The 24,370-nt window shown below is 33.6% G+C and overlaps 2 protein-coding genes and 1 long non-coding RNA gene across 4 annotated transcripts; 1 reads left to right on the forward strand and 2 right to left on the reverse strand.

Annotated features, from left to right (window-relative positions):
* Positions 1–806: 806 nt before the first annotated feature.
* On the reverse strand, positions 807–4,718 carry LOC121173320 (uncharacterized). Its single transcript, XR_005887934.1, has 3 exons — positions 4,322–4,718; positions 3,912–4,224; positions 807–1,360 (listed from the first exon to the last, which is right to left on the reverse strand). It is a non-coding gene; the product is annotated as an uncharacterized lncRNA (long non-coding RNA).
* A 1,527-nt stretch (positions 4,719–6,245) lies between these two features.
* LOC100812401 (rho GTPase-activating protein 5) lies at positions 6,246–8,031 on the forward strand. Its single transcript, XM_014765729.3, has one exon. The coding sequence runs from the start codon at positions 7,096–7,098 to the stop codon at positions 7,669–7,671; it is 576 nt and encodes a 191-aa protein (XP_014621215.1). The 5' UTR covers positions 6,246–7,095; the 3' UTR covers positions 7,672–8,031.
* Positions 8,032–8,888: 857 nt separating this feature from the next.
* Positions 8,889–18,129, reverse strand: LOC100812937 (mediator of RNA polymerase II transcription subunit 33A). Of its 2 annotated transcripts, none has more exons than XM_006594375.4 (12): positions 17,624–18,129; positions 16,261–16,371; positions 15,534–15,881; positions 14,894–15,213; positions 14,706–14,797; positions 14,179–14,542; positions 13,231–13,441; positions 12,547–12,661; positions 12,258–12,419; positions 10,884–11,538; positions 10,459–10,665; positions 8,889–10,202 (listed from the first exon to the last, which is right to left on the reverse strand). In XM_006594375.4, the coding sequence occupies exons 1-12, from the start codon at positions 17,887–17,889 to the stop codon at positions 9,085–9,087; spliced, it is 3,969 nt and encodes a 1,322-aa protein (XP_006594438.1). In that variant the 5' UTR covers positions 17,890–18,129; the 3' UTR covers positions 8,889–9,084. The 2 variants fall into 2 exon arrangements, with proteins under 2 accessions (XP_006594438.1, XP_006594439.1); XM_006594376.4 differs by lacking the exon at positions 17,624–18,129 and adding an exon at positions 16,614–17,004.
* Between the last annotated feature and the right edge of the window lie 6,241 nt (positions 18,130–24,370).

Raw genomic sequence — 24,370 nt, forward strand, 5'->3', positions numbered from 1 at the left:
AGTCAACTATTTTATCAAGCTAACCTTTTTAAGTGCTATTTCATATCTTTCCTCTTATTCATCCATCTCGCTTTCATCTATGTATTAAGGTTATCACACACTAACATTTGCATAAGTGTATGTTAACCGTTTAACAAGTGTATTAAAATCTCTAAGTAGTAAAGACTCGAAAGTTTGAGTGTCAATTTTCACATGAACTTTGTTATATACTTGTGTTGGATAATTTTTAATTTATAAAAATAGAAGATGAGCTGAGGTATAAAAGATGAGTGTAAAAGAACAAGATATAAAATAATAACTTTTAATAGAAGACAAATGAAATAATAGGGAATTCAATGAGATAAGAATGTTAGGACCTAACATGTCTTATTTGTCTAAGATATATTATTTTATATTTTTTTCTATCAATTAGGTGAATTTTCCCTTCCTACATCTATTAGGATACTTGCCCCTGATGTCTCATGATGACAAACATATTTTACCTATCTATCTTTCAAATGTCTTTGCAAAGACTCAATAGAAAAAATGCATGAAGTCCTAATTCTAGATGCTTGCTTTGATGCATGAACATAATGCAATCACTCTATGTCTAGCAATAATTATATTAAGATATCTCTTCTTTTTAGTTCTATTAGAAATTACCCTCTATCGAACGACTAATCCCTAAAATTGATGCATGTGAGACCTTCCTTGTATTTCTATTAAGGATTACCCTCTATCGAGCATCTAACCCCTAAAGATGATGCAAAGATGAATGATACATGAAATTAAAGTAAGAAAGGATAATAGGAAATAAAATACTTGTTTGCATTAATAGATATGAAGAATACAATACATCTTTTGGCTTTTTAGGCTTGTCAGACCCTAACTAATGGTTTAGTTTCTCATGGTCATAAAGGGTCTTACACTGGAAAAGGGTTATAGAAACTGATGGAGGATAAGGGATGGAAAAAGGGAATAAAAAATAATGGAAGAGAAGAAAGAATTTTCTAAGGAAAAGTTCTCAAGCTTTATGAGTATATTAGAGTGCTCTGAGACTCAGTGTGTCTTTTTTCCTTGGTTTGACTCCTTTTTTATAGTTGCTGGAGTAGACTTGGGTCTGCGTACTCGCGCTAAGCCTGCACTGCTCTCTTAGCGCATAATTCCTGTATTTGCGTTAAGTCTGCGTTGCTCGCTTAGCGCGGGTGCTTGTATTTGCGCTTAGCGCACTTCTTCTTGCTTAGCGCTAGTGCGTGTTTTCGCTCTAAGCGCGCGTTGAGCGCTGAACGTGTCTTGGGTTGAGTCTGATGCCAAAATCTTCCTTCTTCATATTTTTTATATTTTCGACATCTTTTTTGCTTTTAATATTTTCTTTTCATATCTGCAAGCCATAAATAGAAAAAACATCAATTTTTAACCATTAAACATAAATAACTGCTAAATAAATATTTTTAAGGTTAATTTCATTATAAAAAATAACTCATATTTAACAGTTATGAGTGTACAGAACTTGTAATTCCAACCTACTTACTTAGAGAGGATGCTAGCTAACTCATCTATATCTCCAAATTTGCATCAAGGTTATGATGAGTACTCCACTAACTCTAGGATGGTGTAATATTAATATATATTGCATAAATTAAATAAAAATAACAACATTAAAAATGCTTGAAATTTTGCATGTTACGATCAAACTAACTCAAATAATAATGATACAGTACTTTTCAACTATCGTCATTGATTTTGCTTGCTCTATAAATATCGATAACTGTGAAATTTGAATTTAATTGATAGTTAATTTTGATTATGTCATGATTAAAATTTCTTTACTTTACTATTGTTTTTAAGGAAATAATGAGGATTTTAATATCATTTTAATTTTTGTTTAGTAGGATTTAAAGGAAGAAAATTACATGTGCTTTTGAGGGAAAATTGATGCAAAAACGTGAAGAAAAAACCTTCAAGAAAAAGTTGAAGATTGGGGTAACTCACTTAGCACACAAGACAGACCCAACACATCAACTCGCTTAGCGGCCAGCACAAGCTTAGCGCGAATCCCGTGCTAAGTGCGTGATCATTGTCATACCCACTAAGCCTAGAAGGGCGCACTTAGCGCGAGGTCGCGTGAATTTCAAACTACCTTAAGCCTATAATAAAAGGAGTAGGAAGCAAAGGAGAGAGACACACCGAGACTCAAAGCTCTCTAATAGCCTAAGTATCTCAAATAGGAAAAACCCACTTTCTATATCCATTATCCCCTTCTCCTCCTCTATCCATCCCTCTTCTTCTTCTATTCCCATCAACTTCTAAAGTGTAAAGTCTCTCATGATTATGAGAGTCTAAACCCCCATTGTTGGGAGTCAAGCGATCAAACTCTTGTAATGTAATTCTTTCATACTATCTATTTAATGCAAGTCTGATTTTTACTATTATTTTTTATACTTTATTGTTGCTGATTGTGGTCTGATTACCCATACTTATGCATTGTTTAGGAAGTAATGCATTAGAAAATGGTTATTTTCTAAAGAAGTGAGAAGGAACATCTAAATGAAATCATGTATAGAAATAGAGTGATGTTTGTTTAGCCTATTTCATGCATCGTTTTTTAAATATATATATATATATATATATATATATATATATATAATTAATTAATAAAGGTCAATCACTTGAATATATTTAATAATGATTTTATATGTCTAATCTACCAGAAATATCCTTGATTCACTGAGAAAATAAGGATTTTTCTGTTTTGACCGGACATTAATCTACGTGGCTGAAGCTGACTAACTTTTGTTTTTCTTCTTGTCTTTGTGAATAGTCCATTATCAAAGACGTAATATAAGATTACCGAATCGCTTTGCTGAGTGTTTTAATTTTTAAAGAAAAATTGCATGATTGGATTTGACTTCATTCTTGGCCGCCTCATACTAATTACGTCAATTGAGTTTTACCCATTTAATTTACTTTTTTAATTAGCTAATTTTATTTCAGTACTACTGAGATATGACTAAATACTATTTTGCGACTACAACTATTTATTATTCAATTGTACTTAAATTAATGTTGTTTATCAATTCATGTTTCTTTATATGATAAATAATTTGACTTTTTTTAATAAGATAGCGAGTCACATAAATAAATTAAAAACTTATATTCATAAGGCTAAACTATATTTTTAGTTATTTATGTTTTAGATTATATTCAAGTTGTTCTCTTATTTTTTTAAAAAAATTTAAGTAGTATTTTATTTATTTTTAAATAAGTTGAAATAATTCTTCTAAAATAATGATCGTATATTAACAGCACCTACAAAAGATTAAACTTGTAAGGTGCACATTTTTGTGTTAGAGTTGTACTCTCACTAGTAATCTAATTTAAATTGAGTTTGATAAAATGATAAAAAAAACTAAGACTTATTCTTATATTTACAAAACTTGAAGAAGTGAAGACCCTTTAATTTACATTGCCTGGATTGGTCGAATGGTATGGTATCAAATAATCTGAACTTCCAAATCAAATGTTAATTTCAATTTTGTTGATCGGGATGACACAAAAGCATACAGAAATCGGTCCAAATTGGTCATTATCTAATTGGACAGTAATGTGACTGTTGAGACTTGAGAGAAGAGTAATTTCAGATAGCAAGTTTCTGAATGCTGAGTGCTTCTGGATAAAGATTACATTTCAATGTTTAACGTAGACATTTGACAATACTCATTTACTTGTCTGTGACAAAAAAAAAAATAGAAAAAGTCTAGGGGAATATGATTGGTAAGTGGTAACCTATTTAACAACTAATGTGGAAAGGACAATTTACAAGGAAGGTTGTGATACGAGCAAGCTTATAATCCCAGAAAATAGAGGAAGCACCAGCAGCAAAGGTGCAAAGAGAAGAAGAGACCAAGAGAAGAGTGGTGAAGCCAGCATACCTTGATGATGACGTCTAAGAGGCAGAATTGGAAGACCGGATTAATAGAATCAGCACCAAATCCTGCTTGGGGTGTTTACTCCCTCATAGACATACATGCATAACAAGATCTGTTATTAGAATATTCCTTTTGGATAAGAATTGATACAAATCTGTTATGTGAATTCCTCTATATATAGCCATGTAAATAAACAAGCAGGATATGAGAAATAGAATTTCCTCCTTACCATGAGCTTGTCTTCTTCTTATCTTCTTCTTCTGGAGGTGCTGGACCCTCGAAAGCAGCAACCACAAACCCAGCACCTAACAGGTTGCTAGAATGTAAAAATGTTAGCATATATTCAAGGTCTTAAATAATTTTCTATCTAATTGCAACAAATATTTTGCAAAAATAAATGGTTATAGCTTAACGATATATCACGTAGAGCTTGTTGCTGGTGATTGCAACTTTTATGGGCCGGCATGGCATGTTTATCCTTCTGCTCAAAGCTACTATGGAGGCAATAATAAAATGGTGTTGTGACCCATAATTTGTTGAATAAACATAGTTTTATTGAACTCAGTCTATTGCAGACTCAGTTGAATACTACTCAGAATATTTATTTTTATTTTGGCTTAACAGCATTCTTCGATTATTTCATTTGAATTATATGTAATTTTATTTTTTAATTTAGTTTATTAATTATTTTTTTTTAAAATAGTAAATTTGATTTTACTAATTTTTTGTTTCAAATTCTCATTTTATTGATTTTTTTTTACAAAGGGAAATAATTAACTTATATTAAGCATTTTTCTACTCAAAACCAACCAACCAAAATATCAAATATCACCCAAATTAATATATATCTATCTTTTTTTTCTCTTCAAATCCTAATCATTCGTCCTGCAAAATCTTTTAAATTTATCAAATTTTCACTAAATTTCTTACTTCTAAATTTTCAAATTTATTTTATATCCTAAATTAACAGAAACTCCTGATTTTTTTTTACCGCAACTCCTGAATATTTAAATACTACATACTATTTTAAGAATTCTATGCACAAAAAAATTGGCAATGAAACAAAATTTATTTAATTTTAAAAATGAAGAAACGTAATTAACCTTTAAAAAAACTAAATTACATACGATCCACATAAAAAAAATCTACAATTGAGAATTTTATTTTTCACCTTATAAAAAACTTTTTCAAGAGCCAATTTTTTTGTCATCAAATAGCAAGTGCGAGAGCTATTTTAATTTCTCTAGGCTAATGTATTGTAATAGAAAGCAAAAACACTTTAAAATGATTTTGTGTGATCTAGTAGGAAAAAACAAACCTTTACAACCATTACAACAAGAACTCCTTGTTCTCGACATGACTTCCGTTCCTAGTAAAATGTTTCATCCATTGAATATGGTCTGTCCTTTAGGCCAAATATTTGAAAAATAATCTAAACAATTTTATTCAATTCTTGTTCTATTTTTTTTCTCTCGTCATTAACAAGAAGGCTAGAAACATACCATTAAGCAATTTGTTTTGTGGATGTAGTAGAATTTGGGTAATTATTTAAGACTACCCAATAGCCAAACTTCACCATGTAACATACCATTGTTGTTTAATTTAGACACTAATGCATTTTTATTCATATATTGAGGATCTAGTTCGCCATTTCTCCAAGGGAAAAAGTTTCATTTTTTGTTTGATTATTCTAGCCGAGACATTTCTTTTCTATTGTCTACCAATAATTTTGAACTTGTTGTTAACTAAATGATCAGTAAAACTTAAGAGTGGGTGACTTGAATTTCAAAAACATTTTGTAAAAACAATTTTCCCAAATCGTGAAGGATAGATTCCAAAAAGGCGAATATAAAAACTTCAATTATCATAGCAAACCCATAATTAAGCAACCGAAGTAAAACAATAAATATAGTACTTAAGGATTTATAGTAGTTCAAAGAAATCCACCTTGAAAAACCATCTTGGAATAGACCCATTAAACATTTTAATTATATCCACTAAGGATTATACATCCTTCAAATCTAAGAGAATCTTAATTTTAAGTTCAATTTTATGATAAGTGAGACTTAAAAGAAATTTTAAATAGAATTTTTTACTTTAAATATGTTAGATTCTTTTACTAACATATGACTTTTTTTGTCAACATATAAGATCCCTTTTCTTTATAAATATTAATAATAAATATTATTTTTTGTTGGTAGACCTTGTTATTTTATTTTTGGGTCGATTTTGCTTAACTCTTAGTACCTTTGAAACCTTCTTACTAAAACAACCAAGGGAAACCACCCACGTGGAGTACCCACTTATCTTGTCATATTTTGATAGATTTTCCATTTCCAATTTGCCAAACCAAGCATATCCTTCTTCAAGTACCCATTTCACCTCCATTATGCTCTTCCAAATGTAGTTTTGGTTATGGCCTTTTGTTGCCTACAGTGGATGGACCTGTGGAAAAATATTTAGCTTCAAGGCACTTAGCAAGCAACAAGTCTTCAATCTTCCTTATCCAGTAGGCACCACCATTGCTTTGTAAGTAAGGCTAAATAAAACAATCTTATCGTTTTGAAATCAATCTCACCCTTATTTTAGGTTTTCCTAAATTTTTTTCCAACACATTCGGTCTAATTTCCTTCCCTATAGAGTCGGATAAATAGAAGCAACTCATTATATACGTAGATATATTATTATTCATTCACAAACGATCGTATATAATAACAACTTTTATATTAGGCAAAATATGATTTTAATCCCTTGTCTAAATTTTTTGTTTTAGTTTGCCCTCCAAGTTTTAAAAAATTATATTTAATCTCTTAAAATATATTTTTTAGTATACATATCTATTTTCCGGGTACTCAGTCCCAGTTTTCAAGTATGGTCTTCCATTTTAATATAATGGTAAACATTCATATTGAAAGATTAATATTAATATATAATGAATAAAATTAATTTTCAAGATCTGGAAAATCAAGTGATTAGGAGGAATTTAATTTAATAATTAGGCTATTTGGTAACTGAATGAGACGATTTGAAGTCCGCAAGCATCAAAATAGTAGCCCCAAAACGAACGAGAGTGCAGTAGCAGTTCTGAACAAATCGAAACAAAAATACAAACACCTAAACGATGTAATAGCGAAACCGAGCAAGCAAGATCCAGAAACGATAAAGAGAGAATCGAACCCTGCACTTCATGGCGGTGATGACGAGGAAGCGCCGGCGCATGATGGAGGAAGCCGCGGCGGCGGTGACCGCAATCCTGCCGGAGGATCTGATGATCGAGATCCTTGCCAGGGTTAGGGTTAGCAACCCCTTGCAATTGAGGTGCGTGTGCAAGCGGTGGAAATCCCTAGTACTGGATCCCCAATTCGTGAAGAAGCATTTGCACACATCGTTCTCGGACATCACGGATCTCGCGTCCAAAGCCATGGAGGACATGAACGCGTTTCAATTGCAGCTCAATTACGCCCCTGCCTTGGCAGAACCAGAAGAAGAAGAAGAAGAAGAAGAAGAAGAAGAAGAAGAAAATGAAGAAGAAGAAGAAGAAGAAGAAGGAGAGGAAGAGGAAGAGGAAGAAGCGCGTTCGATGGTGAACGAGTTGGCTCAGTTGGATAACATGTTGGTGGTGATTCGATCCCTGAAAGGAACCTTGGAAACGATTAAGGTTGACGTTCAAGCGATCAAGGAGAGAGTGAAGTGTCTCCAGAGTTTTCTGCAGATTTATCTCAAGACAGCAACAGCTTCTTCCTCCTCCTCACACTCCATGTGATTGATTATTCTCCTTTTTTTTTTAATTTTGCAACTGTTTATTTATAAATAATTTCACACGGTTGCTTCTTCTTTTTTTTTTTTTTTAAAAAAAAACGATTTGAAATCACGATGGTGAAGTAACGTTGGAGTAGAGTAAATTATTTGGGGGGTTTTGATATCATTGTTGGTGTTCAGAGATGAGAGATGGGTCATGTGAAATTAACTTCTTTTTAAATTTATTTTATGTGCTTAGTTAGTTGTATCATGAATGTGAACAACAGAACAAGTTTGCTTGAAAACCGATGTCATTGTCTTCTTCTTGCTGGAACAACAAAGCTATTCTTGCTTAGTTTAATGTTGAATGAATTGTAAATTAGTATTTTGTTTCTGCCTTCATTCTGAAGAGAGTGTGGGGTCTATATGTTACAAATGTGGAATTTTTCTATTATTTTTACACATTATTTAATTATTTGAAAGGCTGATGCGATAAATCATGTCTGAGAATTTCTCATTGTTGCTTTCTGCATGCTGAGTTTAACTCTTCCATGTTAAATATCAAAAAATTTCTTTAGCCTTTGTTTATTTCTTTTATGTTATGGCCTTTTATTTTTTATGTTTTCATGAATTCATCTTCGTGTACATATTCGACTTATACTTGCTCTACACTGTATTTTGATTTTACCCTTGGGAAAGGTTCATCAGCTCATACTTTTGTCTCCGTCTATCAAAACAAGGGGAGATGCTTCGAAAAGAAAAAGCACACAACGTACAAAAAGTTCACGCACCTTAACCAACTGATGGTTACTTAATCTTAATCATCCATTAAGTTTTTATTAGGGAGTTTTTTTTTATGATTTATCCATAAATTGCATCACGTGCAAAGATTTGTAAAATATTTAACAATGTATTAGCTTAATGTAAAGTGATAAATGTTTAAAGTAAGGAAATACTCTTGTTTCTTAATATAAGACCCATCTAAAAGGAATTGATGACCCTTTTTAATAGACATTTTACAATTATTATGGAATATTTTTTTTATCATTTGCCCACCTATTACACAATTTTATTCCTATTCCTGTTTCAATAACTTGAAAAAACATAGAAAGAGAAAAGAAAGAAATATAAAATAAAATAAGTAATGTAATAGAGATAAAAAAATAATAATTGTAAAACATATAATAAAAAAAGTTATAAGAATGAAATAACTTGTACTGACACACCATAAAACAGAGGACATTCATCGAATTGGGGATGGATATACCAAGTTACTAACATTAGATGAACGTTATAGATACAAAATTTTCCATTCTAATACGTGGTACTTTTAACAAAACTGTTAATTCAACATGCTGCACAACTTTATAAACATGAAAATTAACTAATGTACAACTCATCCTAAAAGGCAAAGGTGCCCTCAGAATAGTGAAAATGTTTATATTTCAGTGTCTATGATGAGCTCAGCTGCAGCATCCATTGTACCTACTCCACCAACACCCAACAAAGCAAGAGCAAGCTCCTCTTCGTTCAACTGCCTCAACCCATTGCTCAGTCTCTTCAACACGTGCACATCAACTTCCAGCACCCAGTTAGGTGTGCAACCTACCATCAAGCTCACAAAACCTGACACATAGGCACGCCAAGTAGCTGAATCACATCCTAGTGATATCTTACCATCAAGTGCACTTGCCAGAAACTCCATGTGGGTACCTAAAACCTTCGGACGTCGCTTTGAAGCTGATGATGATGAATCAACCCCCCAAGCAAAAGCACCACAAAGAACTGCAAAGTAAGCAAGTGCATATCCACCAAGCATTGCAACCATTCCACCAGACTTTTCTTCTTGGTCTAATCTCTGAACAGATATAAACCAGGATGGCAAAGTTTCTTTTATTAATAATTGAACCAGCATCAACCCTCCTGATATCCATACTAAAGAGGCCCCGAGGGCAGCAGCAAGCTTCACCCGAGTCATTGAAGCAGCGAGGGAAACCTGTCCATATTTTATGCCATCTTTGTTTGCTTTCAACTTTTCCAATCGATCCCTTGGCAGGCCACTGCATACAATTTCCCTCACAGAGTGCATCAAGATGGAAACAATTTCTTCCGTCAAGAAAACAACATCTCTGATTGACCCATACGCACGTAAATAGAGAATTCCTGGAGCAACAGGGCAAAGCCCTCCACATAAGTGGTACTTAAATCCATGTCCAAGTAGGGCTCCAACACCACCACTGCTTGAGATAGGAGAGCTATTCATGCCAAGGGTAGCTGTGAAGCAGCTCTTTAGAAGTTGAACTGCTGCATCACTGTTGTGGAGGAAGACAGTTCTAGATGCTGAGAAGATAAGGAAGTCACTCCAACGTTTTGCCTTTAGGGTCCACAAGGAAGCTACAATTGGCATGCAAGGCCATGGACAACCTGCAGCGAGGCTCTCCAATGTTTGGCCAGCCAAATTAAGAAAACGCTCTGATGCCTTATCAACTTTGTAGGTTATGGTAAGGCTTGTGAAGGCAGCCAAGGGCAATGGAAGTGTTGCGGGACAGCTGTCTCCTGTTAAAATGATGACCATTGGTCACAATACTAAATAACAACTTGATAATAATGTTGAAAGAGATAGGAAGATGGAGGAAGACATTTCCTAAATGGAAATCGTTTGAATACTCATTCAAGCTGTGTAAAAGATAAATTTAATACAAAAATTTGTAATGAATCACGAGTTGTAAACGTAATTTTCCCTCCTGAAAATGCATTATAAGTCAGGATTTTAGAAAGTATATAAAATTTAGGGTCATAAAAATGGGAAAACCTGAAGCAAGGCTAGGCACATCTACACCAGTCGCAGCCAAAATTTTCCTGATCTGTCCCTCAACATTCAGTAGATTCGCAGCGGGGCTAGGCCAATCTGTTCCATTCATAAATACAGGTTTCCAAACTCCTCTAGTTACTTCAGCAGAGAAGTAACTTATTATGGTTGCCAGAGATGCAGGAAGAAAATCAGCTAAATCTTTAAGCCCTGATATTAAAGAAAGGCATTTTGGTATCATGATATTGTGGTGTACATCAAGGAACTTCTACATGAACATGAATTTGGTTGCTCTTGCTCTATGTTTAGAGGTAAAATACATCAACAAGAATTTTGAAACTGAATTCTCTTCGGTAATTTAGAGATCAAGAGTTCTACTAGCTATTTGGTGTGTTTCATTGGATTTTATCTGATCAAAACACACATACCTGTTGCCAACTCACGTGGAGACAGTCTTCCATGAGCACAGGCTGTAAGAGCAGCATCAACCACAAAGGGAATGGCTTCAAGAATATCCCAAGCAGGCAACTTTGGACCTATAGAGGCATCTTCATTTGCAGGTCCAGAAGAGCTACTGCTTCCAGATGTAATAGTAGTCTGGCTTCCTCTATTAATCTTTCTGAACATCATGTTAAGAAGCCCCTCAACAATCTGATGAAATGGGGTTCCATGGACAAGACCAGAGAGTGTTGAAGCTATACATGCTTGATGCTGCCGATACCACACTTTTAATTTTGGAAAGGAGTCAACAAATACAGAATTAGGCGATGATAAACTTGCTATTTCTGAGAGTCTCCTCCTGTTGCGATCTTTGTGGATGTTACCAGCTGACATTAAGTGGGAATTACGTACTAATAGTAAGTATTCAGGAGTTAATTGAGAACCAACTGTGGGTACATCTCCAATTCCATATTCAAGTGGAGGCCGGTTAAATCTCCATAGCTTTAAAAGAAGAATAAATGCATTTGAAAACACAGCATGGGCAGATATTTCTTCCCCTGATGTTAGTGTCCATGAGATATTCGGTACACATGACCCAAAAACTTCACAGATTGGCATCAATGAACATGCAAGCTGTGGAACCTGGTTGGAGAATAGGGAAATGCATTAATTCAAATAATAATAATAATAATAATCCAAGCCCGTGTATCTATATAAGACATACACAATAAATTTGTCTACTGAATGTTTCTTAAATAGCTGCCTTTTAACCAAGTTTATAGTAGGAAAATGGGAGCTAAGCATGCTGGGATGTTTAGTTATAGGCCAGATGCAGTTGGAGGAGAAGATTAGGGAGTAACCAATTACAAAGCTCTGGCATGAGACTAAAGTAAAGGGACTAAATATTTGGGTGTGAATGAGGAGAAGACTTGGGGATGAATGGAGAGAGGGAAGGGAGAGAAAAAAAACCTAATGTACCCCAGTGTCAGAGGCTCCTCACTTCGCAAAGGTATAGGGGAGGGTCATTGTACGCAGCCCTTCCCCTTGCCTATGCAAAGAGGCTATTTCCAGATTTGAACCCATGATCAACCGATCACTAAGGAACAATTGTACCGTTGCGCCAAGGGTCAGAGATGGGAATAAAAAAAGGAGACAATTGAAGGAAGCTGAAAAAAATTAAAGTAATTAGTGGAAAGGTTGAGAGTGGTACTAGCCTACTAGGGTTTGTGTATGACAGTCCTCTAGGCCATCTTATCTTCTGCAGAAGTTTTTAACTTTATTATTCTGGTGTGTTTGCAAAGGTTTTCTTCTGTTGTAGTAGCGAAAATAACATTTTAAATTAGGGATTGAATTAAACTTACCAAGCCATGGAGTGAAAATATTTGCACACAATCAACAGATGCAATTCCAACAAAGAGTACATTCAGTATTGGAGCATAATTAATCAAATAGTTGTTTCCTTCAGTGTTTTCTGCAGGAACTGGTGGAGATAACAACCTAAGAATGAAATGTACAGTGTGTTCCTGCATTAAACAGAAATCCAAATTCTATTAGGATGGGAAGGTGGTTAGAAAGAAGGATGTGCTCTGCAGTTTACACAACTGAACAAATGATAGTTTTTATATGCTCTACTGTCTAACTCTTCACTACCTGTATATTCCATCCACAAATTAGGGATGCCCCGCAAAGAATGGCAGCAGCAGATATCTTTTCATCTTCTGATCCCTCAATTGCAATTTCAAAAATCTTCTCCAGTTCTGCTAAGCTTCCATCAAATCCAGGAGCGTAAATTCAGTTGCTTTACCTTTTGGTAAATTTACAAAAAAGAGCATCTGACATACCTGGCTTCAGGAAAGAAAAAGAAAAACTGAAGACCAGGCAATAAAATTTTACGAATTTAAATTCTACCCACTTTTAGTCACCCTTGTTATGTTATAAAATTCAGTTTATGATGAATCATTGTTGCATTTAGTATATGATCTCATGTTTCAGCATTTTAATTTGTCCATACAGTGATGGATGCATTAAAAGTGAGATTGGAAACAAAACCTTCACTTCACCCCGTATGATAGATATCCCCAAAACAAATTCGTAGAGGTTGGCCACATGAAAAAGCTTATAATTTTCAACTGCCAGCATTATTTAGGACTTTGTTTAAAATATAAAAACTTCCAAAAAAATAGTTTGGTAAAGGTCATAGCATTGTGGCTATGCGCCTACAAAGAGGGAGCACAATAAATACTATACTGGAACACCTTTGCCAAAAATTAGAACATTGCAGGTTTTCAAATGTATGCGAACCAATTGACTGAATAAGCCAAAATTAGATCATACCTTGTAGCAGGACTTGAAACCAAAGCATTAACCATCACTGAAGTAAGTGGGGTTCCCTTCATAAATGATGACCAGCCAGGTACTTGAGCTGGCATACACTGAGGTATTTGATTGATACGTCCGTTTACATAACCTGGCCATAGGTATGCGGATGTGTCCAGTAGATTGCGGGCAATACAAGCCTCAACTATCAGATGACGCATGTTTCCAGCTGAAGAAGAATAAATAGTTTAATTAATTTAGTTTTCTACACACACATATACAGAAAATTACAAACAAGAAATTCTTGGTAAAATTATTACAATTTTGGAAGATGTAACTACTCAAATGGTTAATTAGGTCAATATGTGGTTACACATTAACTGCTCTTTGAATTTTGTTATCAGTAGGACGCCAAGAAGTTCCTAAATGTGAAATACTTTTACCAAGAATTTTTATTTTTATCTTTGCAAAAATATTTAGCTTCTGAATGAAGCACCATGTGAAGAATATATGTTCTTTCCAAATTAACCACCAAATATCAAATACAGAATCAACAATTACAGGAAAAGTGAATTGCTAAACCAAAAATTCGATGGATTACAGGAACAGGACAACCCTTAGAGAGCGGGTCATGATTTTACATAATTCTACAATGTAATGATTTTGCTTATTACAATATTTAGCAAAATAAGATCATTTCTACTTTTATACTTTCCAGCTGCTTTATAATCAGTATAATTTTTAAAGTGTAGATTTATGTAAATTAGATAACAGATTACTTTTGCAGCTATCAGAAACATTATCATACACATCTTTGGTTGTTACACTTCATTACAGCATGTGAAATATCAAATATGAGGCATATACTTCTCCAAATTTGGAAGAAAATCACACAGAGAATCAGAAAATGCAAACAACATCCTCAATAATGCACTGCTGAAATTTAGAAAAGTTGTTCTAACTTACAACAGTCAACTGGCATCTCTGTCATGTTGAGACAGTCAAAATATGCACTCCCTATTGTGATGCCAGAAACAAATAGCATTGCTTTTGCAGCAGCTTGATTTGCAGCAGCAAGAACAGGTTGAGGTGGAGTGAGCAAGCTTTGATAATCACCCAATACCTGGAGACTTGAGACTAAATCATCACGACATTTTCCTGCAACCTTTTTCTCTTTCCAGAAACCTGTAGGACCATTGTCTTTTTCATCAACCGGTGTCCTTTCCTCCTCCTCCTCAATAAGATCGCCAACAACAAGAGGTATGATACACAAGAGCATGCATAAGCGAGTTTCAAGATGAGGCATTGGGCCATCAATAGGATCTCTTTCCTATAAACAAATCAACAAGTAAATTGGAGAAGTAAACCACTTATGCAAATTCTTTAATTACAAAGTGTAAGGTAATGGAATACCAGAAGCAATCGATGACAAGATAAATTTAAAACCACAACTTCACAGGAAAACAGATTGAGTTGCAGAGAAAGAGTTATACCCTTTGAACAAGACGAAGAGTTGCCAACCAAAGGCCTAAAAATGTGTCATGCCAAGAGGTGCCATTTATTGCTCGCAGGGTCTTTATCAAACCTACACAAAAAATTTCATGTGACAGGTACCTAAATTAAAGTTGAAAAGACAATATCTACATTTCAGTCAGATTCCAATAACTATTCTCAGTCTTACCGCTAATTGTTTCAATGGCACTTGTTGCACTAACTTGATAGCCATCCATGGAATCCTCTAGCACCAGATCAAGAGGAATCCAGAGAGCAGAATGACTTGCACCATGACATAGTGAGGCAGAAGAAGAAAGATATTCAGAAGACATAACTGTTTGGAACTTTTTCTGTGAATTTGTTTTGCATTCCCGAGACAAGACCATACAAGAATCTGAAGTCAATTGCAGAAGTGCCTCGGGACTTAGAGTTCTTGATTTTCTCAATGCTAATGAATTTGCACCCAGCAGCTGCAGCCTCTGAGTAAAACTAAGCCAATGTGCAGGCCTGATAAAACAGTAGAAAGATGCTGAGCAAATACAACAACAATAACCAAGCCTTATCCCATCAGATGTGATAGGCTGACATATCATTAAAAAACACATGAAATCACTCCCACTATAATTATAGAATACATAATTTCATGAATACTTTGAAATCATTTATTAAACCAAAAAATGAAATGAAATAAAAAAAATAGGAAATGATATGCCAAACCAAATTTATGGGAAATTTTGGAATGAACAGATATATTCTGATTGACATTGTTATTAGTAAAAGTTGACAGCAAATGTGGAGAACAAATAAAAACATAGCAATATACTTACAAATTTTGGCGAGCCAAGTAAAGAAGCCTTGAAGATATTTTATCCTGCAAAAACTGCCCAATCATCTCAACAGCCATAAGTGTATTTGCATTTTGCAATTTCTCATGATGTTCAGTCCTTTGTTCACTATAATTATCATGCCTATCCAGTTCCATGTCATGATATAGTGTAGCCCATCTAGACTTTTTGTCAGGAGTAAATTCCAGTAAACCTTCATCATCCAATGATGCATCAAGCAACTGCCAGACAATTGAAAAAATAAATTCAACCACCAGAATGCCAGGCTCACTTTGTGGCATGCCAAATATGTTGGAAAGATGAAGAACAGCATCTATAGATTTCATGACCCTGTCCAAGTATAAGCATCAGAATTAACAAATGACCAACCAAAGCACACCACTAACACAATAAACTATTAAAATTAACAGTTCATATGTATCTCAACCATTCATTTTTACCATAAAGAAATTAGGGAAGTACAAATGCTGATAATTTTAATCAACATAAACTCAGGATCTAATGTGATAGTGATACAGTGTAGTAGCATATTCAATTACAGAACAGTTTTCAGTAATCAATCCTTAATGTACTAGAGAAAATCATATAAATTGTCAAAGAAAAGAACGTGATAGAGATGTTAAAACCATACGTAACTTGAAAGGTATAAACAAGATGAAGCAAAAATTTATTGAAGCAGAAGTGTTACATTACATCAATTAAAGCTTACTTTTGATAATCTGGCCTGTTTATCTGAGATTTAAGTTCAAAAGCATGTCTTTTGACAAGTTCCAAATATAGCCTATACGCTGCAGGTTGGACATGTCTACATGGAATAACCCTGCCAAAAAGAATAAAGATACATGATACATTAGCACACCAAAACAGCAATACATCAGGGAAGAATACCATGGCAAACCAGATTACAATAGCAATTCATCAGGGAACACAAGCATATAGATTTTGTTCCAAATTGTGAAGAAAAAACATGTCTTTATCAACACCAAACTGTAATAGTGAATAAAAAAATAAAACTATAAAAAATCATGGTCTATTGTTCATGATGTAGTACAATTAAACAACCTAAAGCTCTGGATCAAAATGCTGAGCAGTGAACAGAATCATGAGCAAAAGGTGTAGGTTGCAAAAATGAGGATGTTGCAATTGATTACTGGGCATATCTGGATGGATAAGACTAAGATGTGATTATCAGGGAGAAGGTTGAAGTGGGTTCTAAAAAGAAAAGAAAAAATTATGGAAAACCATTTAAGGTAGTTTGGTCATGAAAGAAGAGGACCTACACAAAAAAATTCAGATAATGCTCCAGTAAAGAGAAAAAAGGGAGACAAAAACCGACAAGATGGCAGACTATTAAGAAGTACTTAGGGTGCATGGAACAACATGAGTCTATGACACAGACAATAGTGTACTGAAACCCATGTAGCAGGAGCGAGGTCTGGTAGTTTTTGTTAAGAGAAATTACACTGCAAAAATCATTAAATAAATAGATGCGAGTTGGTTATGACTCGAAAGTCATAGTATGGAAAAAGTGAAGAAAAAAAAAGTGGCTAGATTTTCCTTGTATGCAGAATTAACTTGAAGAAGAAAAACATCACTTTTAAGTAGCGTATAACAAATCAAAAGTCCGTTCATATGACAAAAAATTGTACCATCCATGATTTTCAAGGCGTTAATAGAAACCGGAGGAGATTGATAATTACATCCATTTACAGAATCATAATTATTTCGTAACACCCCAAGTCCGATCCGATATTGCAAGGACAAATGAGTGCTAAATAACTACAAAAACCTCACTCCTCATTCCTCAACACTTATGGACTTGCCATGTTAAAATCTTTGGAAAAAAAACAAAAGGCACTGCAGAGCTCATAAAAGCAAAAAAAAAAAAAAAAAAGTTATGGCGATAGGACCAAACGTGAAAAGAGGTTGGTTTCGCAACGGAATAAAGTAAACAAAACAAGATGAAGAAGAAAGAGGTCCATGAAGAGAAAACATAGAAAAAGTGTAAGAAAAGGAAGAAGCCTTAAGAATTGAAATACGAAGAGAAGAGAGTTGAGAAAGGAAAAAGGGACCTGACAGAAAGGAGAGCGAGGAGAAGCATAGGAGGAACGATCTGAAGCGTCAATGCCTTTTCGAGAAACTTCCATAGAATAGGGACATTGTTATCCCAGCAAATGTAAGAGACCAAAAACTCGGCGAGTTGGAGGGAGGGTAGAGACTCTCCGGCGGAGTTCAAATTGGAATACATCTGAACGGCCCAAAGCAGAGGATCACTCCCCTTCTGCTGCGCCACCTTCGTCATCTCCGCCACACACTCCATCCCCCACAATCCCAACATCCAAAGAAACTTATAATTTCGACTTCAGATTCGTTACCCTTCCTGCAATGTGTATCTATGCATCGGCATAATGTCGTTTAAGTCAAACCAGGGAGGGGTGTTTCGGGAATTTCGGCTTCCGGTATTTAGTTCCTCGGGGATCGTGACAAAAAAGTAAACGCCCACTCACTAAACAACTCAATACCCTTCAGTTTTGCGCCACTGCGTGGTCGCTTTGAGGCCTCCACCTAGGTTGACACACTAACACTACTATATCTTTGGTTATTACTTGTGCTTGTTTCAACTTAATTGATAGTAATTTTTAGTTTGTATTGTAAATATATAGTTGCATTTGATATTTAGAAAAAGAGTTTTAACGCTTATTGTGAATTGTAATCCTACTCAAATAAATTGCCTAATGTTTTGAAGGAATCGCTATAGTGTTTGGTTGTAAGATCTCCATCTAGTTTCCGTCCATGTGAATTAGCTTGGTGCATTGAAGGAGGTATATTTGCAAAGACTTTAGCATCCAAGTTCGTGTATGATAGAGTAATTTTGTATTTCTAACAAGTGTGTTGAATACATGATAAAGATTAAAATAAGTGGTTAAACCAAGATTCTTTTTTAACCGTAAATGTTAATGGTTAACTACTCAATTAATCTTATATCTTTGTTTTTAAATAAGATTAAATATATATTAAAAGAGATCATGTTACTTTTAATAAAAAATAACTCTTTTAAAATGTTATTTTTAGTTCACACCATTTATTTTACAGGGAATAATTAATCTTAATCATTAATTTTTTTTTATAGAAAATAAATGATAAATATAAAGAGTTGATGTCTTTATATATTGATATATTGATGAGAGCATCGAAGGCGGATACATTATTCATATCCACGCTATCTAACTGAAATGATGTTACGTTGTTGAAAAAGGGTTGGATTGTAATTTCATAGATTGGAAAATTTTCATTCTCGGCGTTAGTAGGTTGGTATGGCCAAGGCAATTATGAGTTTGTAGGGAGGGAATAGAGCAGTTTATATGCTATTTTGACAATCATTAACGCGAAGAAAATGGGAATGGGATTACACTGACCAGCCTTTTTGAAACAAAAATAATAAACTTTATTTTATAAATGTGGATTAATAAAAAAGAATAGGTAGAGGACCAATTAAGCTTCTGTTTGTATTATAGTTGTACTTCAAAGTTCAAATTCTATTTCTTTGGCAACAATTAGTTTTTTCTTTGAGATTTTTGTCTTGGAAACTGTTCCAAACTTTGTTTAGAAGATATCCCATCAAAGCTATAAAAACTATAAAAGATTGGCTCATAAGATATTGCTTTTAACTTTTTCTGAAAGAGAAAAAACAAAAACTTGAAAAGTACTACCATTATAAATATTGTCGTATTTTTTACTAAACTAAAGTAAATTTCTCAATATTATAAACTTATAAATTTATAATTGAATTTAAATATGCTGTTTTATTACTTTACTTATATTTTAATTTACTATTTAATATTATGTGTGTTCGCTAAATTTTTTAATTAATGTCTTAAGTTATGGATGCGTGTAAAGATTCTCTTAAAATATAAACCAATATTTTTTAGGGATTCAACATCAGGTAGAATTTTTTAACTACTGCGACGAACTAATGGTTCAGTTGGTTGTAGCTTCCAATTCCTATTATTCCATGTATATTGGTTATACATATTTTGTTTAAGGTTGAAGTTTTCGTTGATGGAGCTTTCCAAACTAAAGTGGTTAGGTTAGGTAGGGATGAAGACATGGTGGCTGTATTATCCCCACCACACAAAATGGGTCCACAACATATTATCAAGTAAGTGGTTGGGTTTGGGTAAAGTAAAGATGAGTGTGAAAGTGTTGCCTCTTTTATTCCCCACTCTTCAATTAAGATAAGAAAGGAGGGCAAACTCCACAATCATTCATAAGTAGAAAATGTGGCCTCTCATTTGAATGGGACATGTTGGTAGGTGAGAACTAGTGCCTTGATCAGTTAGCAGCTTCATTGGCCCTTATGGGGAAAGGGGTATTGGCACCACCATGCCATGTGGCTCGACAACTATCCAAACAAACAAGCTAAAGCTGATTGAGAGCAGAGAAGAAAAAGTTGTGTTTTTAACTATAACTAAAAGTTGAGGAGAAAGTAGTTTTGTCTTGTTCCATAATTAGGAAATTTAATGAATTTAAGAGAAACTTACAAATGGGATTGGAATTAAAAGATTTTCGCCAGTTTTTTGTTATAGTGAGATTTTTTTATGAACATTGCATAATTATTTTTAAATATAAAATATCATACAAATTATTTAAAATGTTCTTATTATTAGGTTGATCCTACATGGCTACATTTACCTGTCCTCATACTAGATTTTGGCCCATTTACCTGTCCTCGTTCTTAATGCAGTAATGTTAAGCATCTAGAGTTTAGGTTTAATTTTTGTTCACTTTCATATTCTTTTTTCATTTTATAAGATAATTTTTCCTTTTCATCTTGAGATGGATACAATCGTGTAAGGTATAAGGTCTAATGCGTTCACACATTAGAAACGATCTATTTAATAATAAAAAATTATGTTCAATTCCCTAAGTGTGTAAAAAAAAATTAAGTCAATGACACTAACATATTGAGTGAAATTAATTTTTAATCTAATAAGTTGAGATACACTCGTAAGACAAAAAAATCAATTTCTCATAAATCCTCAAAGTTTATAAACATTTAAAATAATTTTTTTTTGAGAAAACAGTTAAAATAATAATAATAATATGAAGTTATCAACAAATTTAAGTCTCCTTTATAAAATTTAAAATTATAAAAAAATAGTATTTTTTTTAAACAACCAAAAAGAGATTTTTATATAACCATTACTTGGTATCAGTGATACCTAAGTCTTATTACAACAATATGTTATCAATATATAATTTTAACTTCATATATTTTTCCTCATCAGACTACAATATAATTCATTCTTAAAAGATAGATCACGTGTATCCAATAACTATCTCAACAAACTCAAACCCTCCAACTACTTAGTGTTAACCTGAAATTACATACAAGTTATACAACATATATGATGCTGATCTTGCAAGTTGTAGCAATTACCAAGCCAACATCAAGAAGTCAAAGTTTAGATACAATAACTAAGATTCACGTACCAATCATAAAAAGAGTAGGAAAAGTTCTTTACTTTCGCAAAAAATCATGACCATGCTTTGAACCGTATTAATTCCACTATTGCATCAAAATCCATTTATTCCCCTTCAAAGACAATTTTATTTCTATGACACCAAATGGACCAAGCCACTGCACACCAAACAACTCTCCACACAATAGTTTTATTCCTTTTGAACCAAAAACAGTTATATGCATAAAGAAATGTTCTTTTGGGATTCCTATGTTGAGTTATCTGAACCCCAATCCATTTATAACAGTTTTGCCAAATTTGATATGAAAATGGACATGTGAATATTAAATGGTTGTTATCCTCCTCTTCCCCTGAGCAAAATGGACAAAGTTGGTGTTGTTCTTCCAACAAGATGTTCCTACATTGCAGATTTTTCCTAATAGGTAATCTGTCCTTTGACAGTTTCCACACAAAGATAGCAACATTGTGGGGGATGACAAGCTTCCAAAATGACCTGTTGAAAAGGGGATCAACAGGATTTGTATTTCCAATTAGAAACAAGTATGTGTCTTTAACTGAGTAACACCCACTTAAGGCCAATTTCCACACCAATGAATCTTGCCCATCCGCCACCAAACTCGCCCCTTCCAATTCGTTCATGAAACTAGTGAATATGGGTAATTCCCATTGGAACCATTGTCCCCTCCAATGAAAATTTCACTCCCAACTACCATCAACCCATGACCTCATCACCTTTATCACCTCATCCTTTTGGTTCAAGTTCATAAACACCCTCCCATACCTATCCTCAAGCTTGTAATTTTTCCATCCATGGTTGCTTCCAAAATTGGATTTACCTTCCATCACCCACCCTCCAACATAAATTTTTGTCGGACCATTGGTCATGTGTCTCTTCCTCGCACGCCCCTACAAAGAATCCTTCCTAGATATCCTCTTAACAAGCAACGAATTACCTTAGCTATATTTAGAACATAACACTTGTTGCCAAAGGCAATTATGACCACTATATACCCTCCATCTTCATTTCCCTAAAAGAGCAACTTTAAATAACCTAATACTTTTTACACCCAAACCTTCTTTATCCTTTGGCAAACAAAATCTTCCTAACCTACCCAAGCTATTTTCCTCCTTCCTTCCTCCCCTCTCCACAAAAACTCACATTGTAAATGAACAAGTTCATTTACAACACAAGTTGGAATCTTGAAAAACAAAAGAAAAAATAAAGGTAAGGAAGAAAGTATGGAATTTATTAAAGTCACCCTTCCACCAATGGATAGTGATCTTTGCTTCCACCTTGACAAATTGCTTTCGAACTTTTGAACAATAAGCTCCCACGTAGAGGCTTTCCTATGATTCGCACCAATCAGAATGCCTAAATAGATTAAATATGTCTTCATGATTTCACAATTAAGTACTTCGGCATGATCATAAATGAAAGGTGTCTCTAATGGAAGCTTCATCCACCCCAATCCCCGTCACCTTACTTTTAAAGAAGTTTACCTTCAAACTTGAAGCAAGCTCATAGAATTTAGGGATAGCCTTGATGGTCAATACATTTTGCATGAAGTTATTTACGAAAAACAAAGTGACATTCGCAAATTACAAAAGAGAAATTTGAATGTTTTACTCCCCTACCAAGTACCATTGAAAATATTTTGTCTCCTTGCGTGCCTCATCAACTTGTTTAGCCCTTCCGCTACCAACTAAAACAAGAATGATGCAATAAGATCTCCTAGCCGTAGTCGTCTTTGTGCTTTAAACTTATCGGTAGGACTTTCATTGACTAAGATTGAAATTGTTGCCGATTCAATACCCCTTTTATCTATCTCGCCCACTTCTCACTAAATCCTAACCTCCCCAACATATAGTACAGGAAATCCAAAAAATCGAATCATAAGCTTTTTCAAAATAGTTAATTATATTAAAAAATATTTATTACATCTTTTAATGATTTTTTTTTTATGCTTCACGCAAATGAAAGATACAAGTTAGTGTGTTGAGATGAAATCCACCCAATATAAGCTAGTATCAGTAGTATGTTGAGATGAAATGTGCCATCTTGTTTTATTCTTGGGTTGCAACATGTCCATGTGTATGGTTAAACTAGGTTTTCAATACAAAGTTATTGGTGAAGAATCATACGCGTGAATGTAATAAGATAAAAAATTTAATGAAACAGTTCATATCATCCTTAACTGCACCATTATCTCCACGTCAAAGTTGGTATGCTCAGATTTGAAGGAGAAACAATTTTGGATTAGATACAAGAAAGATCATAGAAGATATAAAAAAGGAACATGTACTATAAAGTAGTCTTCATGATTCCTTGTCCCATCTTATTAGGAGGAACATAAAACAAAATGGCTTTATATATATATATATATATACGATTTTTTTTTAACTCTCTATCTGGATCCATTATTAGATGACTTTCAAAGGATGCGGAATGGCTGTGCAAAAAAAAAAAAAAAAAAAAATGCGGAATGAGCCTTGATACCTAAGCCAAGACGGCAAAGGCAAGCAAGTATAATTGAGTGATGTCAAATACAACCCAATTTAATATGTAAGAAAATTCATTGCCCTTCAAATTTCTATGCGTGGAAGCTAGTGGCTTACCTAAAGTGAAAGCTCGTGATGTCTTATCAGTAATCCTTTCAATATATCGGGGAATTTATTTAAACAAAAATAAAAAACAACTTAAAAATAAGTATTTTTTAATAAATAGATAGGATTTACTTATTGAAATAAATAGGAAATTTTTTATTTTAAGTAAAAATATTTTTTTAAAAAAATAAAAACAATTTTGACAAACACATCATAAAATATAAAACTATTTTATTAAAATAAGTATTTTCTTTAAAAAATAATTAAACAAGCTCATCCATTAGTGTGGTCAATATGATCAACAAAAAAAAGGGGAGTGAGAAGAGATGGGTCAGCTGATTTGCTAAGAGGTTGATTGATGATTGGGAAGTGGATGTCTTCGATCGGAACTAATTTACAAGTTTGGGTACGACATTAATTATCGTAGAGACTTGGCAAGGACATTGCTGAAATTGAGTAATGTGTTCTTTCACAATTAAAGATGAGATTCACTATCTTTGACTTAGTGGCATTCTATTAATAATTGAAACTTCAAAGATGTGAAAGAAGAGTTATAAAGTGCAATATAAAACTTGTGATGAGATAAGAAATGTAATTCACATATTTTAAATGTATTTTTAATATACTTAAATAACAAGATTTTATTGAAACTAATAAAATAATATAAGCCGTATTTTATATTTATTAAATTTGACACATAATTTTATAAATTTAAATTAATAACAAATTAGA

Source organism: Glycine max, chromosome 13, assembly GCF_000004515.6.
Source record: "Glycine max cultivar Williams 82 chromosome 13, Glycine_max_v4.0, whole genome shotgun sequence".
Classification (NCBI taxonomy): Eukaryota; Viridiplantae; Streptophyta; class Magnoliopsida; order Fabales; family Fabaceae; genus Glycine; species Glycine max.

Bases quoted from the DNA above. Each gene is read 5' to 3' on its own strand.
- LOC100812401 (XM_014765729.3), top strand. From the start codon at position 7,096: ATGGCGGTGATGACGAGGAAGCGCCGGCGCATGATGGAGGAAGCCGCG.
- LOC100812937 (XM_006594375.4), bottom strand. From the start codon at position 17,889: ATGTTGGGATTGTGGGGGATGGAGTGTGTGGCGGAGATGACGAAGGTG. The intron at 14,798-14,893 runs GTAAGACTGAGA...TTTTTTGTGTAG, and splicing joins TGCCATTGAAACAATTAGCG to GTTTGATAAAGACCCTGCGA. The intron at 10,666-10,883 runs GTATGTGTGTTT...CTTTAATATCAG, and splicing joins TCCACGTGAGTTGGCAACAG to GGCTTAAAGATTTAGCTGAT.